Source organism: Dendroctonus ponderosae, unplaced genomic scaffold (genome assembly GCF_020466585.1).
Source record: "Dendroctonus ponderosae isolate FM_Combo_2020 unplaced genomic scaffold, Dpon_F_20191213v2 Dpon_F_20191213_2, whole genome shotgun sequence".
Taxonomy (NCBI): domain Eukaryota; kingdom Metazoa; phylum Arthropoda; class Insecta; order Coleoptera; family Curculionidae; genus Dendroctonus; species Dendroctonus ponderosae.
In genome coordinates, this window is record NW_026018165.1 from 7635242 (window position 1) to 7655776 (window position 20535).

The window sequence follows — 20535 nt, forward strand, 5'->3', positions numbered from 1 at the left end:
TTATTACCTTTGAACAAATTGCACTCTCACTCAAGGGCTCTTTCATATCTCGCAAATTTTTGACCATGCTTTCTATTTTGGAGAGATGTGCTGCTATTGAGTGGCCAGCTACCATTCCATAGTCATTGAATTTCTGCCAGAGTAGTTCTTTTGAAACTCCGGTCTTCTGCTCATGGACTGGTAAGAGTTTTTGCCACATTTCATGTGCATTTTCACAATTTATCAGACATTCTAGTTAGTTTGGAGAAATGGTGGTAAGTAGAATTACTTACGCTTTTGAATTCTTGACTTCCCATTTTGCCAATTCAGCAAGCGCTGAATCTTGTGGTTGGGGGACACTTCCATCCACGATGCCCAAGAGCTTTTCCGCTTTCAATACGATGCACACGCTAAATTTCCATAGCTGAAAATTTGTGCCGTCGAACTTTACTAACTCTGATGATTTTGCTGACACTGACGCCATTTTGCACTTCGATTATTCTTCAACAGTTATCACTTTACTCACGCATTACTGAAATGTCTACACAATTTCTACACAATTTCTAGACATATTTCTGAACTTATATTGATAATATTAAAAAGCATTTTGATTATAGTCTTATTCTAACAGTTCTGCGACCTGTTGAGTCTGCGAATCTCAGGTGATTTAGATAGGAAACTGGATCTTGATATCCACATAGTGTCTCAAATTGGGAAACTCTAACATCGGCTTCTTCTGCTTCACCACCCACAATAGCCGACCAGCTGGTGAACAGTGTTCCATCCTGATCCTTTGCCGGTTTCGTATAAGTATTCTTGTGGTCGCATTGTTTGTAACCAACATTTAGCCACCTGTTGGTGTGTACATACTCAGTTAAATGTTTACCCCAAAAGAATCGGTCAAGGTCTGATTAGTGGCACCATCTGAGTCACCCATCCATCCATCCATCCGCCACTGGTCGGTCAGATTAGGCTGACTCCGTTGCATTGCCGATCTGTACACCTGCCGACCCAACAAATTCCTTCCCAGCAGGACTGCTGTTAACTCTCACACTTGTCCAGACAGCTGGCGCCAACCTGCCCCTCTTCCCTCCTTGGCGGCCGACACTGCCGCTTTACAACAAAAACAATCATGTCACCCGCCTTCAGTCCGCAAACCATTGCCGAAGCATGAAGATGGAGGGTTAGCCAATCCACTGGCTTCAAAGGATCGGTGAGATCAGTTGTTCTTGAGCAAGTCGACTGTCCGTGCCGAAGAACTTCAGTTAGAGTGCGCTCTACAGTCGAGTGGGTTAACTTTGAGGACTTTTCAATTCGTTAGTGCCAAACATTTTTTAAAGCAAGACTGAGTTAATTAGTAAACGTGTTCTGTGATTGATGGTGAAAAACTTTTTTTGTAAAAGTGCAATTTGTTTAAACTTCATGGTATTATGACGAATGGGAATTTCAAGTTAAGAATTAAAGGTGGGTGTCCTTTCATTTTTTTAGCAAAATAGTTGAATTTTTGTAAAAGTAATGTTTCGACTGTGAAGTGTGATAGAATTGGAAAGAACATTAACGTTGCAGTATTAATTGCAGCTATGAAATTTCAACAATAATTATTTAATAAAGTTTCAAAAATTTAAAAAAATCGACAATTTAAATTTAGCAAATATCAGAATCAAAATTATACCAGCAATTAAAATAAAAAAATCAAGCAAAAACAAATAATTGTTTATTCATATTTCCTAATGTTTTTGGACCACTTTGGACCCAATTTGTAAGACTATTCAACACATTAAACTACCTAATTGTGATTATCTACTCCACAGTTATGTTGCAACTTTGATCAATTATCAAAGGAAAATTAGGTCATTTGAGCAAGCTCGAATTCAATGCTCATCACAATATTTTTTCTATCCCAATTCTTTATTCAAAATTTTAAGAAAACTAGGAAAAGGAAAATGTTTTGCGGAGCATAAATCATCTAACTCAAAGAATCATAATAATAAATATCCTTTAGTAAACCAGCAACGCACTCAAACTCATTTTATTAAGGCGGAGTAATTGCTTAAAATGTATTAAAACATTGAGGAAATTGCAAAGAAAACAAGAAATAAACGTATAATTTTACTTTCAGAGACAAATGATTATCATTAAATACTTCATACTCTAAAGCGGAAACTTTGAAAATATTTTGTCGTCCGTAACTCAACAGCTTTCGTGATTGTCTTTAACGGGTTTTCAGTAGAAAATGCTACCACGTTTTGAAGAAATAATTAAAAATGAAGGTATTATTAAAGAAGCGTGAAATGCGAAACCTTTTTAGCTGATTATCTGATAGAATATACCGATTATACCATTTATGAATCGTTACTAAGCAAATGATAAAAATGATTAAAAGCTTGCGGAATGTGTGGAAGAAAAATCACTCGAGTTAACAGAGGAAGAGCAAGATATACAGAGGAGAGCAATAATACTATCGACATACATTCGAAAAACGTTCCGAAATTTCACAGCCTGGATAACAAGCACTGATAAACACTAACAAAACAATAAACTTGTTAAATTAATGAAAAACCTGTAACTTTCCAGAATTTCTTCGAATTCGAAAGATCTTAGGATTGCAGACATTTCTAGAGATATTTCTCTGCTAATTGGTTGCCCTCTCGAATTTATTTGGGTATATTAGGTTTACATTCCTGATAATCCAATAATCTTGAATCGGAAATAATACAAACATTGTTCATATTTTGCAAGTCAAACACTATTTTGGATAAAATCTCTTTTACGCCTCAGAACTGATTCATTTACTTATAAAACTCGTTTTTTAGGTAACCGGTTTATACTTTTTTAATATAGTGTAAGTTTTTTAACAATACACAAGTAATTTAATCGAATTCAAAAGATATCCTAATATGCAGAATTTTATATTTGAATACTGATTGCATTCCTTAAAAACAAATAATTTTGAATTGAAAATAATACAAATATTTCATGTCGTAGTTAAACCAAACACTATTTTAGATAAAATCTTCATTTCGTTCCAAATCTTATTAATTTACTTGTAATTAATTTAAAATAAAAAACTCGCTTTCTAGGAAGCCGGATTTATACTTTCTTGCCATATAATTTTTTAAACAATGCGCAAGCAATTTAAAGCTTCATCAAACTATCAATTTTAGCTCACTATAAATTAGACAGTCTCGAGTTAGGCAAAGATTTTGAATTAAAAGGCTTAAGATAATGGATTTCTTATAAATTGCTTGTAACTAATTACTCTGAAAAAATGAGGTTCTTTGACTATCCCTTTCACGTACCAAAAGATGCGTATAAAGACACTTATATTGAAAAATATTGTACATACTTTCCTGACTGTGTTTCAATTCCAAATCAAAATTAATTCCTGGGTTTCAGTCATTTATTGTCTCTATTTATCAATTAAAATACGTTTCGGTGTATTTTTACATACAAACACATAAAAACTGATGATGGTGGAAAAATACACCGAAACGTATTTTAATTGATAAATAGAGACAATAAATGACTGAAACCCAGGAATTAATTTTGATTTGGAATTGAAAAATATGCAATGGCCACGTCAACTTACTATCGATATTTCAATAATTGAACGAAACAAAAATCTAAACTGTATTACAAATACAGAACAAACGTAATGTTGCATTCTATAAAAGTAGTTAAACTAATACAGAATTTGGTGACAATCAGACAAGTCTCATGCATACGGATAATGAAAGTAGATTTGAATAAATTATAAATATTATAACATTATAACCGATTCTCTATTATATAGTATGATTGTGTCTTTTCTCAACCCTCTGGTTTGAAGAAGTTGTTGTTTTTCACTGTTTTTGAAAATATTATTTTCGTCATCTATTAATTTGCACTGATACAAAAAAGTTCAACTAGACCACGCTTCACCTCAATTAATATTTGATACCTATTGATCTTTTCGGCGTTTCAACATCAAATTTACAGAATAATTTTCATGTATAATAAATATTCAAAAACTCTTCTTCTGTATCAATATTTCCATTCTTGCAAAACTTAATAGCCAAGTCCGCACTCTCTTACAGCTCATGTCTATTTGCCTATACTCGAATCGGTTACTTTTCTAAAACAATGTCAAGAATATCCACTTGAATCTATGCAAATTCTTCATGTGTCTCCAAGTGATTCCAGGTGTTATATAAACCGTTTAGCATCGACTTCAGCTTACGAGCTGAAACTAGGAAGCGTAAAATATTTCCAATCTGTTCCACTAGGCCGTCGCGTTTGCAATATGTTGTTTACCCCGCTGTGCATATCATGCATATCGTCCATAAATTTAACTTGATGTTGCAGATAAGCGAGCCCGAATGCCTAATATAGAAGATCTTCAATTATCTGAAAGCCGGTCTTCATTGCTCATTTGCCAGGTGTTTACTCCAACGGATTAGAATTTTACGACTGATTTAACTATTTAAAATTCATATGTCTGGATGTTTCAGCGCTTGAACATCACATTCATTCGTCAATTAAAAAAATGAATTGAATCTAAATATATGGTATCTATTAGTTTTGCTATAAATAGCTCAGATACAGGGAATTTCACTCAACTCCTAGCTTTAAGCCCGTAATGACAAATCGAACTATACAGGGTGTTCCAAGTCTACTTCTACATGCTATACGCTTCTAGTTTATAGTTCAACTGTTGAACAGTTGATCATAATTCCCTCATCAGAATAGCCACTTTCTGATATTTCCAAATTAAATTTTGTAGTTCAGATAATGGTTTTACGTTTTTTTTCATTTTTCATATAAATTCAAGTACTTTTTACTTCAACGCTTCTACATAATTGTAGTAATCCACTGTTAGCATTTTTTGTCGACATATTTCTAGCAATTGGCTCTTCAGTGATAACGTTAATAATCACATCTGTTTCTCAAGTAGGTACTTCTGCTTTCATTGATTTGCACGAATAGTACCATTGAAAGCTATCAAGTTGTTCTCAATCAGTTTGTCATCGTCTAGTCCTAATGTACTGGGTAGTCCAAAGTTCAAAGATCAGCGAAATAATACTTAAGTTATTTAAACATGTTTGATTGGATTGCACCTGATTTGCGGTGCAGAGAATCCAGATGTGTCGAGTAGGAGACAGTTGCGGTTGTAAATTCAAAATCTCCATAATGTTGGTTTCTTAATAAATTTATATACATAATTAGATTTTTAAATGTATGCAAGGGATTTCATAAATATGCATACAAATCTTTGGAAAATGTCTGGAAAATAATTTTATCCGAGTCGAACCAACAACTGTTTCAATTTGATATTCATCTAGGCCAAAAATTATTAATTGAACTCAAAAATTTGAATTTTGCCCCATGTCAATAAGAATGTGAATAACAATTTATGGCATTGTATTCGAATTTTGCAGCTCATTTTATAACCTTATATGACAAACAGGATCCTACTCCAGCTGGTTTCATTTACCTCGCAAGCATATTGACTTCATACGTTAGATAATTTAGGTAAAAGATGAAGCTGTAAATACAAGATCCATTATTTTTCATTCAGAACAGTTCAGGAGCAAAATATTACTATTTTGCCTTGTTATTTAATAATACAGTAAGTCATTTTCTTGTTTTTCTTTACCAAATTTTCGGTCGCAGAGTATGAATTTTTAGTGATTTGAATTTTGCCAGAAAGGACCCAATCGAAAAAATCCGATCGGTAAACGGTTTCTTAAAACATTTGCTCTTGATTTTACGCCCCCTGAACTACATTTCGTAATCATGCCAAATTCGGCATTTGAATTACTATGAAAATTGCAAATTCACATCAGGTTCATAAAAAAAGCTAACAGATTTTCGCACATGTGTTTAGTTTTATCGCAATTTATTGTCAAAATATGGTAGGTATACAAAATAAAAATGCTGAGGGCAAATTCGAGTACTTATTTTCTCAATGATGCCTCCATTCATATCTGAAGTGAACCTTCAAATACAGAGTGATTCCAAAAGCATTTCAGCAACAACAAATTTTAACTAGAAATATTGTAATCAGTGCAGATTTCAAAGTAGAAAATTTTCCAAAAATTATTAGAATTAGTGTTTGTCAAGTGATTTTTAATTTCTCTTCGGTTTCATCTTACCCAACAAACAAAAAATTACATTTTAGATATTCAGCCCGTTCTTTTTCATCTTTAGGACGATAGAGGTTCCATTTTATCAAATTTATATGAAAATTATCAATTGAAACATGAATTGTAACTGAAACTGAGTTTTGGCATTTAATGTTGAATGTTTTTATTAGATTCACTGTAAATCAGCTATCAGAAATACTTATTATATTAACAAACGAAACATCTTACGGACTTTAACCGCAACAGGTATATTTAGTCGGCTTTATATTACAAGGACGTAAAATGTTCGTAATCTGAAAAGTTTTACATTAAACATTCCAAAACAATTTTATAATGAGTCAATTGATGCTTATTCCCTGGAAGTTGCAAGTGCATTTCCTCTATGTACTGATGTACGGAAATTTCAATTAAATTAAGGACTTTTTGTCATTTCTTACTGTAAATCATGAATCACCCTATATCTTGGATAAACCAAGTAGTTTTAGATATCACCTAAAATGTCTCGCGCCTTAAGTATTTATTGTTATCACTTAATAAAAGCAGAGGCTAAATAGTCAACTGAAAATGTTCAACATCAATTATTTTGTTGCAGTTTCTACAATGACAACATCGATTCATGAAGACATCGGGTCCTGTTCGGCGTACGATTACATGGACCATGATGTCCACTCACCAACAGATAGCAGCGAAGACAGCGTGGAAGTTAAAGTGTCCACCATCACCTTAAATCACAAAAAGAGGAAACTAGAGGAGGATGCCAGAACACAGACAGCATTTTCCAGACCTCTGAAAAAGCGGATGTGTTTCAAACTGAAGGCGGATGCAGACGATGTTAGTGCCGGTAAAACTCCGTTCCGTCCTTGGAGCCCCGATAAAAACAGTTCGTTGGATCCTGTACTACAATCAACAGCCCAGAATTTTGCAGTGCCTTTTCCAATTAAAGTAGAAAACAATAGTCCGATTCCTGTGAAACCTAGTGTTAGTGCTTTTTGTTATTTTCGGCCACCGTCGCCTTTGCAAGTTGCTCAACAAATCGAACCAGTGTCTCTTGTGATAAAACGTGAAAAAGATGACTCATCAAGTACAAAATCTGACGATCTGAGGGTGCCCGCTCATCCTCAGATCACCAAACTTTCCACAGCGGAAACGGAGCGTATGATACTCAAAACTAATGAACACTTTCCGACTTTGCAAGTGCGGCCACCATCCTCAAACCCGGAGTCTTACAGTCCAAACGACAAAAGGGCTGAACAGAAACGAGAACAAAGGAATTATAAAAATATGACTAGAGAACGTCGGATAGAAGCAAATGCACGCGAACGTACAAGAGTGCACACAATTTCTGCTGCTTTTGATACTTTAAGACGCTCGGTACCATCCTACTCACACAACCAAAAACTTTCGAAACTATCAGTTTTGAGAATCGCTTGCTCGTATATTATGACATTGTCGAGTTTGGTCCAAGATGATGATTCGCAGACTGCCGAAGCTTCAACATCGGAATGTGTGGATTTGGTATCGCGAACAATTCAAAGAGAAGGGAAATTGCGAAAGAAGAAAGACGACAATGATTAATCTGCCAACTGTTCATTTGCAGAATTTCCTCACGAGAAATAACGTTCCTAAGTTTGTTTTTAAGTAATCACAAAATTACATTTCATTTGATCTGGTAGGCCTACGGAAGAAATTTAGTGTTTCAAAACAACATAATTAAGCTATCTAGTTATTAGAATTGCCTGAATTAGCTGTAACACTGTAAAACAATCTCAATTAAAAGAAAAATATTTGATCTTCCTTAAGTTTGCTTTATTGGTCTGATGACGATGACTGAAGATGATGATTCGCAACTTCCGAAGCTTCCACATCGGAATCTATGGATTTAGTATCGCGAACGATTCAAAGAGAATGCTAATTTAGCAAAAAGAAAGGCAACGCTGATTAGTATGAAAATTATGCATGCGCACAATTTCCTGACGAGAAATAACGTTCCTAAGTTTGTGTTAAAAGAATGACAAAATTACATTTCATTTAATCTGGCCTACGGAAGAAATTTAGTGTTTCAAAACAAAATGATAAAGCTATCTAGTTATTAGAATCGCCCGAATTAGCTGTAACAACACTGTGAAAGAATCTCAATTTAAAAAATATGTTTAAAGTTCATTAAGTTTGCTTTATTATTTCTAAGTGTGTACTTATTTTTGTAAATTCTTGTATAATTTATTTTTACAACAAAGAACCCCATATGTGTTATTATGAGCAAAAAATCAGCATTCTATCAGATTCTCGATTATATTGTAACTCCACATTTTTTCCAGTACATTCTAGTTCAAATGAGTGCTGTAGTACCTGTTTGTTATCTGATAGATATTGGCGATCATTTTTATCTCTCTTGAATGATAATTATTTGAATGATTTAATGACATTTTTGAAAGATTCTTATCCTGCAGACAATTGACTGCTTATCTGGAAAACCATATACATAATGCATTCTTAATCAAATAAGTTTGTTGTATAACATTAATTTACTTCCTACCTAATCGGTTTATTATTAAATTATTCAATATATTTCAACGGAAAATTTGGTGATAATTTTTCTGGGTTTTTCAAATATGTATGTTGCCTTTATGCTCATTGTAATACGTATTTATTTGACAATAAAAAGTTAAAAACCTATTTCTTAGTCTTATTTTATTGGACGACATTTCCGCCCTTACTATCGACGTTTAAAGCCCACTTTCAATTCGGGTAATGCAATTATTGAGTTAAACTGATGCCCGATGAAACTTAGAGTGGCACAAAGAACACACTCGGCTTGTGAGGCTCTGGCTCGCGCTTTACAGGTTTAAAATATACATCACTTTTAACTCTTAACTGAAAGTCACTTCTACTGCTGCAGAAACATGCTCTTTTAATTACTATTAAACCAAATTTATTACTTTTTTACATGAAAAAATTAAAAATTAATTCACTTATAAGTCGATTGAACATTTCCAGAAACAGTGTAACAACGAAAAACTTTGTTTTCTGCAGCACTTTTCAAATGAACATTAATATTTCGCGAAATTCGAAACGCTTAGCTTTTTATCGGGAGCAACTTCAAATAGGGTTTAACTGTCTTGCCCTGTATATCTGATTTTACTATTATCAGATTTTGAATAAATAAACTTCTAAATAAAATGAAAATCTAGAATTTTGAACGATTTACCGCAAAGTGCATATATTTTAACTAACATCTTTGATAAGCAATTAGATGTAAAAAAGACATTTAAGTAATGCGTTAATGATTTATTTTCGTTAACAAATGTTTAACTCTTCTTCTATAATACTAGCGGCTGCTTTCAATAGTGTACGGATTTTGTTAAATAAGCACAATCGTGGAAATCTAATTGACTAAAATCAGGCTATTGGAGTGGTCAAGACAGCTGTGAGGTCCAGGAATTAAGAACGATTTGAAAAATTTGGCCTTAAGGTCATTTTTAACTGAACTCAACTTCTAAAAGACTGCAGTTAAATCGATTAGCTGTTTTTGATGAAAAACTCAATGAATAATGAAAAAGAAAGGCAAGGCAATATTTCGAAGCTTCAAAAGCTTCATATATATAGCACGTTTTCAGATGTTTAAGAGCATTTGCAGACCTTTCTTTCATTTAAGAAAAATGCTTGTTTCAATAGATTGATTCACGAAACAATTGTATGCCAGAATCTGGGCAAAAGAAGCAGTAGATTTCGAAGCTTCTAAAGCTTGATATTGCACGATTTCGTACGTCTAAAAACACTTACAGACATTTTATTTACTTTGTGATCTTCATTGTTTTTATTCTCCATTTTTAGTGACATTTAATGACATTTAAAAGAATCTTTCCTTCTTCCGTTTTCGCAAAAAGTTGTGTAAGAATAGAAGGAAGGAAGTCAGGAAATGTTGTTTTTTTTAAGATTCAGTCAAACCTAATTATTCAATTAGAAACACGGTAAGCCTGTCTTTACACAGAATTTTAGCAACCTAAGTTCTGAAAAATCATCATTTGCAAAAGTTGATAACACAAGAATAGGAAGCTAGTCTTACCTAAATAGTACTGACAGTATTCAAATATTATCAGAAAAATACAACTGGTGGTTCTTAAGAACTCCATAAATCAAAAGACGATATTCAAAAACGAAAATCACCTAATCGTGACCGAAATTCAAGTTCTCTAATATTTATTAATGTGACTGTAAATGCACTAGTTCAGCAAAACGGCGTTTCTAAATACTATTATTGACTAAAACGTAGGTAAACTTTAAGTGAGAATTTTAACATGTTCCTCACCTTGTGTTCATCAAGTTTCTCTACTTTAGAGCAAAAATACTCGTATAAGTAATAAAAACAAATAAAGCACAATTAAATATAGGTAAACTCATAAAAAATGTCGAAGTTTGCCAAAAAAATTCTTCTGGGGGTACCGACTTTTCTAGGTACGATATCTCATACTTGGGAAATTTACCTAACGTATTTAGAAAGTGGTCAAACAGACTGAATTTTTCACCTTCTTCGAAAGGAACATTCCTTACTTTCTTTCCAATTTATCACTATCCATTAGTATGAATAGATAAATAGTGAATTAATAAAAGTGATTCGTAAATGATCTAAATATAGACTAGAAGACTAACCCTCAAATTTTCGTGCCAACTACCAAGAAATCTCTAGTAGGACATGCTGGGAGTGGGTATCGTTTGTCATTATCAAAATAATTGAAATAACCTTCCTTTAAAATGATCGACTTGATAAATACAAATAATAATTCTTTTCAAAGACAGAAATACAGGTGTGGCAACATCATTTTTTGTCTTGATGCAACGACGCAGCTTCGAGGATTAGTGTAATATAAAAGAATGAAACACCCACTTTGAGAAAATCAACACTGCTAGCAATATTTCCATGAGTTAATTTTGAATCGCCCTAAAAAGAGACTATTATATTGGTTTTTAATACACGCACTTATAGCTCTTCATTGTTCCATGCAGAAAGTCATCTAGATCAAAATCTCGTCAACTGCTCCTGTATGTTTAAAATTCGGATCTCTCTGGCTGTATTTCAATTACTTCCAATCTATGATATGTTCTTCTATAATAAGCAATGTCAATAGTATCTTCGCTGGTAACTCTTACTTTCCTACGTGCATCTCTTTAAATTCGTCACCATTTATTTGTTGCAATTAGTTGCGGAGATTTAAAAAGTCGAAACTACGGTTCCCACAATCAAACGCACCCTATTTCATTTTCCAACAGGTGCACATCTGCATCTAATGCCATCCAAGCTGCCTACCTGACCAAACGACTCATAAATCTGTGGATGATGACCGAATTTCAGACGAAACCTTTTGGAAATCTCTTTTTTAGAACACACACCTGTCCGCTTTTTTATACTTTCATAAACCTACCCAGATTACCTAGATTAGAATGTTACAATTTCAAAACATATCTATAGGTATCATCTTTCTGCTTTTTTACACAACGGAAACAATTCTTTTGACTTAAAGGCTGGTTAAAAGTGAAAAACTAAGATCCAACTCGGTTGATTTGATAAACGTTTCTTTCCATTATTATTATTCTTTGAAGATGCAGCCTTTATGTTAAAAAATTAGATTTAATGCTTTAAGATAGGAACAATTCTTCGTTAATTAAAATATTTAACTAACAAATTGTAATGTTCTAACTTGCTTGTATCAAAATGTTAAGATGCTTCGAAGCATATCTGTTGTTTTTTTGTCAATTAGCGTTCTTAAAAACTGCTTTAACTCCATGTCATCAGGAAATTTTTCACTTTGCAAACGTTGTTAATTTAAGTATCAGAAAAATTGACATTCACAGAAAGAAAAAGTAAATCAATCACCAAATATGTTTATATTTTGTAAGTTCCAGTAACTTTTATTTTCATTATATCATGTTGTTTACTAACTTTCCTTAGAAGCATGAAGACTCTTTGTGTTATACCGTTTCGATTATATTTTGTAAGTTCATTCAATAAAACTTCATCTTATTATTTCACGTTTGTAGGACTCTAATCAACCATTATTAATTTTCGTATTAAACTTTTTTCCTGGGTTTCAAAAGTCAAATTTTACAGTTTTGTTCTAAGCGAATTTCAATATCATTTAACACCGCATTATTTGGCTGAATTTTAAGCTGCATTTGTTGATCAGAGGTTTATTGTACTTTTCTGTCTTCAACGAGTCTGTTTCTGTCATTTAGCACCATAATGTTTATTTAAAGCTGTTTTCACTTAATTTGCTCACCATTTAGTTAGCTGATAATGGCGCATAAGAAAAGAAGCTAATTTTTATATAGTTTATATGCAATTCATTGAAATATTTTGATTTTCACGTGATAAGTGGGTTTTGTTCTTATTTTGATTTTTTCTTCCATTTCTTTTCACAAACTGTGTTATTCTGAAGGTAATTTTTTAATTTTTTGACTAGTAGCCTTTTTGAATTATTTTTTAATTTGATTTTTTAAGTGGTTGGTGAATAGACAGGAGCTTTTTATAGAAAAAAATACACAACGTAAAAAATTACTTTTAAAAAATACAGGGTGGCCATTTTCTGAATCTTTATATGGGTAAGTTCTACATTTTAAAAGATAGAATCCGTTAAATGGGCAAAATTGGGCAGAATTCGATTGCCTATTCATTACCGTTTTCAAAATGTAGGTATCCGACTTGATTCCTGAAATATCCTGAAAAGGCAAGAAATCAACACTTTTTTAATTATCATATAATTCGTAAACTGCTTAAATTAGAAAAAAAGTTAAACTTGTCTTTGGTAGAACTTTTTGCGTTGAATTCAATAAACTAGCACTCGTTGTCATAGTCAACTTGATTAACAGACACAATCATGTTTACTGAGCTAATGAAAATCATCATCTAATTGAAAATAGGCGAGATCAACGTGTTTTGTTTGTGAATGTCTGGTTAGGCATTTTTAGTGATAAAATTATCGGTCCATTCTTTTATAATCACAATTTAAATATGGAAAGATATTTACAGTTTTCACCAAATGAACTTGAAGACATGTTGAATAGTTTTCCGTTAGCATCGTATCGAAAATTGGCATATTTTCAACATGATAGTGCACCTTCACACAACTCACGAGTTGAATGTGAAGATGCCAAAAAAATGTCTGGACGTAAACGGAAGTCAATTAGAACATTTAATTTAAACGATTCATTATTGTTTTGTGCTTTGTGTGATAATATAGTTCTTGTTTCCATAGCCTACTTCACATTTTTATCTTCTTTTGAAGTTTTACGGCAACAAAAGGCAACAATGAATAGGCAATCAAATTCTGCAAAATTTTGCTGATTTAACGGATTCTCTATCTTTAAAATGTAGAAGTTACCCATACAAAGATTCAGAAAATAGCCACCCTGTATATGCATTTTATAGGCAGGCCAAAATATGTATGTAAATTTGTATCTAAACTTGAAATGTCGTCTCACTAGATCAAAATTAGTGTTTTTTTAAGCACCAAGCGTTTTTCGAACTTTTGTTTCTTCTACAAGTTTTTTGTGTGACATACTGAAATCATTTTCAATTATTTATGTTTCTTTATTTTAAGAAAAATCTTCAAAATCAGAGAAATCTTAATTTCGAAAAGCGATTACTCTAGATTATTATTACTCTAGACATTATCATGAGAAAGTTTCCCTTGATGAATATTTGAGAAGTTGCATGCATTCTGTTCTTTTTTGTTTAATTGGATTTCTTTCTTTATACGCGCCTAGTCTAAGTTGATCTTTGATGATAGATTTTGAATTTGCGCTCCTCTTTTTTCTATTTTATTGCTTGTTACAATTTTTTACAATTACAAAAACAGATAATGTGTGGGTAAGTATCTTTGTCTGTCTAACTTTGAGTTCAAGAATATGCCTACTAAAAATGTGAGAAAGGCCAAGTTTTTTGTGTGACATACTGAAATCATTTTCAATTATTTATGTTTCTTTATTTTAAGAAAAATCTTCGAAATCAGAGAAATCTTAATTTCGAAAAGCGATTACTCTAGATATACATTATCATGAGAAAGTTTCCCTTGATGAATATTTGAGAAGTTGCATGCATTCTGTTCTTTTTTGTTTAATTGGATTTCTTTCTTTATACGCGCCTAGTCTAAGTTGATCTTTGATGATAGATTTTGAATTTGCGCTCCTCTTTTTTCTATTTTATTGCTTGTTACAATTTTTTACAATTACAAAAACAGATAATGTGTGGGTAAGTATCTTTGTCTGTCTAACTTTGAGTTCAAGAATATGCCTAATAAAAATGTGAGTAAGGAGATTGCCCACTGTTAAAATTAATTCGCAAGTATTCAATTAACTTCGATTTGTAGTATGCTAATAAGATTAGAAATATCTTAATCAGCTTATGGAAAAAATGCAAATGCAACATGAATTAAGCTACGTTGAGGTCACTTAAACAAACACAATAACTATTGAGCAAAAATAAAATACCTTTTATGTCACTAATTAATTTGAATTACATTAGATTAAGATGTCAGCAATTAAAAGGCAACTCGTTTACACCAGTATGATGAAACTAAACACACATCGACACAAAAACTAGGTAATTAGTTGCACGTTTTGTCATACTTGAAATATTCACACAAAGGGCACTTTAGCAGAAGCCTTCAACTCTAGTTGTTCTATTAACTGACGTTTTCTCGTAATTTAAAAAAGTAAATTTATGGCAAATAAAAAAAATCAAAGAAACTAATTGATACCTAAAGCCATAATGATCTTAAGAAGCGACAGCAGCGGCTCTTGAAAGCAGACTTTAATGGAAAACCCAGTGACCAAATCACCTGGTTTAGAAAATCGTTAAAACATACTATAGGGGTAATCTTATAAACTGCACTATTAACACAGTAAGCGCATTGCTTAAGGCATAGCTAATTAAAAGGCCTTTTCAGCGAGAAGTTAAGTACACCTGCTTTATGTTGCAGAAATAGACTAATTCAACTGGTGTTCTACATATAAATTTTGTTCTACTTTTAACGCAAACATATAAAATCCGTATTTTGCATTTTAAAGCAAATTGCATCCTTTAACTTTAAAATCCTACATGCTTTTAATTATTGGTCAGTAAGCACTATTTTCATATGAGAAATATTTATACCATCTAAGTCATGGTGAGCTATTACAGCAAGTATTTCATTTGATATAAGCAGCATGTCATATTGTCAACCCATAGACCCACTTTGGGAAATAACGCTTTAAATACGGTAATTTCCAAGTGTACCTACATTTTAATTGAATACACTTCTGAAAACATATCTGACCATATGTTACAGACGTGCATTGGATGACTTGAATGTTCATTTTCAATGCCAGAGCTAAATATGGTATTCTTTTGACGCCAATTTAAATTATAAATAAACAATAATAATTCCAAAAGAGTTTATAACAGCAGTTTGCTAAAGGGTGGTAATGGACTGGAAACCGGAGACTCTTTGAAAATGTACAATGTGCGTTGATTATTGCACTTTATAAATTATATTACTTTTATTAAAAAAGTCTGTGGATTAAACGGAGTTTTCGCTTCAGTTAATGATGAACAATCAGCGCCTTTAGAACACTTATGCACCGAATTTAATTCATTTTGCGCTTCAGGGGAATATTCAAGACGTTTTTGGAAAAAACTTTAAATGTTTTAAGCTGAAAGTTAATAATAAAAAATAGCCGCAAAATAACAGCAGCTTCTATTTGCGATAAATTTTGAATAGTTTGCGAAAAGAACATATCAACAGTTACAGTTATACAAAAAATAGTTATTAAGTAACTATGAATTGTTTCATATTCAAAAGGTTCAAAATGAGTCAACAAAGAGAATAAAATTAAGAATTATTCAATACGAACGTTTGAGAGTATTATTATTAGAGTAGTCTTATATTCCTTCTTATGCTTACAAATATTACTTTGGTCATTTATTATTATCTTTATTATTATTATATCTTATCTACTATCGAGAAATTGTGCAATAAAAGTTCGATTCAACTGGTATTAAATTAGATTTTAAATTCCAAATCAAAATTAATTCCTGAGTTTCAGTCATTTATTGTCTCTATTTATCAATTAAAATACTTTTCGGTGTTTTCCATCATCATCAGTTCTTCTAAAATAACGGATAGTTAAAAAAAAAAATTTTCATTAAATTAAAAAACAATCACAGTTCGTCAACAGCTTCATCATATCACACACTAAAATACTTCACAATTGCAACACTTTAAAACATTCTAAGATTAATTAGGCCTAACAGGTGATTAGTCAGGACAATCAAATCTGGGAAGAGACTAGAATATTATTAATAAACAACTATCCAAGGTCATTTTTTGAACCAATCATAAAGCAAACGATAAATAAAATATTCAATTCAACTAAATGGAAAAACATAAATAAAAGAAGAGAAGGTGATATCAAGTATATATCATTACCATATATTCCGGAATTTAACACAAAAAATAGAAAATATATTCAAACCACACAATATCAACATAGCAGAAAAAACTAAAAACACCTTAGCAAATGAATGTTTCACAAAATTTAAACCTAGGACTGACAAGTTAGACACGCCTATTTACAAAATAGACTGTTTGAATTGTGATAACACATACATAGGTCAAACAGGACAATATCTGAAGAAAAGAATATACGAACATAAGTGTAGCCTAAGAAAAAATAACGAAAATGGTACAGCATTAGCACAGCATGCACAACCGAAGTTGCATAATTTTGATTTTGATAACACAAAAATACTGATTAACGAGAGTAATTATAATAAGAGAAGAGTCCATGAAATGATACAGATTAAAAAACATAATGCTATGAATTTCAGATCGGATACGGACAATCTTAGCTCAGTATATAGAATATTAACTAACACCCGGTATATTGAAGAATTTTGCAAACCAAAAATAATATTCTCAGAATGCAAAGAAAAATAGCTGAAAGTAAAAGAAATCAATATGAACAGTATTTCGCTTTGTGTGCAAAATGGACAAAATTAATACTCCAAATATATGCCAAAGCTTAAAGTAGCAACAACGCTACACATGCAAGTAAAAATATTTAAGTATCTGAACAAAGAATTCTAGTTTCTTCCCAGATTTGATTGTCCTGACTAATCACCTGTTAGGCCTAATTAATCTTAGAATGTTTTAAAGTGTTGCAATTGTGATGTATTTTAGTGTGTGATATGATGAAGCTGGTGACGAACTGTGATTGTTTTTTAAATTAGTGAAAAAAATTTTTTTTCAACTATCTGTTATTTTAGAAAAACTGATGATTAATTTTGATTTGGAATTGAACCACAGTCAGGAAAGTATGTACAAATTAGATTTTAAACTCATTATTCTACAAGTTAACAAAAAAGATGTACTAATGGGAAACATGTATTAATGGCGTGTAAGAAAAAAGGGGAATGTGTCATATTCCATTAAGCGGAAAATTTATCTTCATTAGACATACCTAAATAATACTTTTGTTTCTTTTAAATAAAATTAAGAATAAGCGAATAGACACTAACAACCCAATTCGACAAAATACATTTCAGCCTTCGTTTTAAAAATCAAAGTAAAGGGGCAGGTGACAATTTAATGAACCATTTGCTCTCTCAAAATGGCCCAAGGAAATTGCTTCCATTTGGCGGCATTCTGCTATTCCTTATGTTCGCGTCCGTTTTCGATGTCCACGCTGTTCTTTATAATAATTATGGAAGAACACCTGTACCAAACGCTTCCACACATGGCAGCGATGTAAATAGATAAAAATTTAACGTAACATAATGATAACGATTGCTTTGGGTAGTTAGGGGCAGGTTGCTTCCAACACGGGTGCGAAATGATAAAGCAGTCAGCTAATGAAGAACAATCGAACGGAAATTGAATGGATTATGGAAGAAAGAACTAGTTTGTGATTAATTTTCCTAAATTTTACATAACCAGACTATTGCAACATGTCTAATAGAGATTGTTAGAAATTAGTCAAAAAAACAAGTTGCATGCTATCTGATGTCAGAAACGCTTAAGAAATACTTGCTAAAGTTTGAGTATTTGCTCAGATCGGCGTTTTTTTAAATTGCATAATTTTTTTGTTACAATTAACAGATTTTCCACTCAAACCGTTTTCTACAGTTCCACTTGAGAACTAAACCGCACAGGTGGAGTGTTTTCTTCGCGGCTTTGCACAGGTGTGGGGCATCTGCCTGAATGGCGGGCAGTGCAACCCCACGCAAGTTGCATCTGCTTCCGAAATCACCTGTATTTTTTGGGGTATTTTACCGCGAAAGCGCTTCTTAATTACCGGATCAAGCGGGCATAAAATTGCCTTTCCAAATAACACCTTTTAAACCCATGATAAGAGCCATTAACGGCCGTATTTCATTTGTTATCTATTGGTTGTTCGAATTGAGTACATTTAGCTCTTGTATTTTGCAACTCTAATTTAGCCTATGTGATGAGATTTATGCAGAAGAATCAGTGAATTCTTGAAAAACTTATTTACTAACATAGAAAAACATTTAACAAGTAATCTAACTAATCCAAATAAGTGTAGGCTCCAAATCCATAATTCTCGCTATGCGCAAACAATTCGGGCCCTCCTTCTCTAGACGAGAACTCAATCTTTCTTCGTTGAGTTTTAGTTGTTAGTTCTTTGCTGGTTTCTTATTTTAAATAAATTTATCTTTGCTTTTCAACCAATATTTTTTTTTGTCCATATTGAATTTTATATTTTAATGCTTGACGCACACGCATAGATGCTTCCCTTTAATTTGTACAAGTTTTTAGCTTAATATTAAAAGACGCAATTTTTCCATTTTTATGTACTCTCCTCTGACTTCTCTTGACGCAGACATTTTGCATATAAATAAGCAATAGACAAAAACTATCTCACTCTATTTTATTTTTTTCTGCAAATGTTCCAAATTTTGCAAAAGTTCTATTATGTTTTCCCAGACAACCTGTTGAATTCAAAAAAAAAATTCCGAACAATCGGTTTTCGTGGTCTTAACAGTAATGGTTCAGTATTTCTTCAATATTGTTATAAACTAATTTGTGTGAATATTGATTGTGCGCTTCCTATCTAAATTTCTAGAAAAGTGTAATATTTATTTTCTTAAAATCGAATGGATATTTATACTGAGCACAAAGCACGTACAAACCAAATGACATTTCTGTAAGCCAAATCAATAAAATCCCACATTCGCATGTCGAATCTAAATTTTGCATATCGAATCCACGTTTTATTTTCGGGGATTCACGGAGCACCCCGTATAATAAAAGGTTTTAATGCAGTTTACTATATTTCAATACAAAAAAAAATAGTTGGAAATAGAAGATAGGTTCTGAAACGTTTAATAGTAGAAAACCTGAGATTATATTTAAAGACATGCAAGCTTTAATGAAAGTAACAAATAACAGCAAAATTTCAACTTGAAAAAAGCCGGTGGTTCCAACTCTCAAGTATCGAAACTGTAATCACCCGGAATAATATTAATAATTTTTGTTGTTTATCCAGATTGACTAGGCATGCATGAACGAAAAATGTAATTTAAGACGCAAACGCCTTTTTAACCTTTTATCGTGACAAATAAATTGTGTATTAATTGCGCAATGACTAGTTATTAAGAGACTTAAAGATAAACCGTACTTATGATTCAATATCAAAATACATTTCTAAATGTGATAAAGATTTTGTGTGCAATATTCTGATCAGGTCAGATACAGAGCAGCGAAGTATGCACCGAATTCAATAAATTACTTCTAGGCTAAAGCAACAGCTACTAAAAATGATGGAGCTCAATTAGGAGACTGAGGCAAATGTTTGGCACAGTTTTTCCAGACGATTTACCTAGATAAAATTCAGATGACTAAGCTCTAAAGAAAACAATAGTGTGGCCTAGGTAGTTTCTTTGTTCAGGCGAGTAAAGGCATCTGTCTCTTCGCATGTGGTCAATATTGTGGAAAAAGGATGAATTTTTTAAAATTTAACCCACAAGCACAGGGCTGTGGGCTTTTTTTTTGTCAAAAGTTTCAACTTGAGGGTCTTGCAAATGGTCTTCAGGGTTATTTTTAACAGGTGCTTCCGGTAAGCCGTTTGGACCATCTTCAGCTTTACCGTACCAGGTGCCAGGACAATTGTCTTTTTGGGAAATAATTACATTTGAAAATCGTATTGCAGTACCATCTGTTTCATTGTCAGCTTGCTAATTCGTCAATTGAATTGTTTTTTATTTTAGTTTTGATCATTGCTGTATACTTTTTTAAATAATTGGCAGTAAATTAGTGGACTATTTACAAAGAAGGGAAATTTTATAGAATGTTGAAGGTACAGATAGTTGCGATAAGAAGAAGGAAATAAAGAAAAACGATTTCGTAAAGGAATTAGTACAAGTTAAATTCGCAGA

The 20535-nt window shown here is 32.3% G+C and overlaps 1 protein-coding gene across 1 annotated transcript; it reads left to right on the forward strand.

The window, feature by feature from the left end:
• Positions 1-981: 981 nt before the first annotated feature.
• Positions 982-8777, forward strand: LOC109537846. The gene is made up of 2 exons (XM_019904775.2): positions 982-1443; positions 6697-8777. The coding sequence occupies exons 1-2, from the start codon at positions 1410-1412 to the stop codon at positions 7677-7679; spliced, it is 1017 nt and encodes a 338-aa protein (XP_019760334.1). The 5' UTR covers positions 982-1409; the 3' UTR covers positions 7680-8777.
• Positions 8778-20535: the final 11758 nt, after the last annotated feature.

What these genes read in the sequence shown, in the direction of transcription:
- LOC109537846 (XM_019904775.2), top strand. Translation starts at nt 1,410, where the DNA reads ATGACGAATGGGAATTTCAAGTTAAGAATTAAAG. An exon ending in TTTCAAGTTAAGAATTAAAG is followed by an intron (nt 1,444 to 6,696) that starts GTGGGTGTCCTT and finishes ATTTTGTTGCAG; the next exon opens with TTTCTACAATGACAACATCG.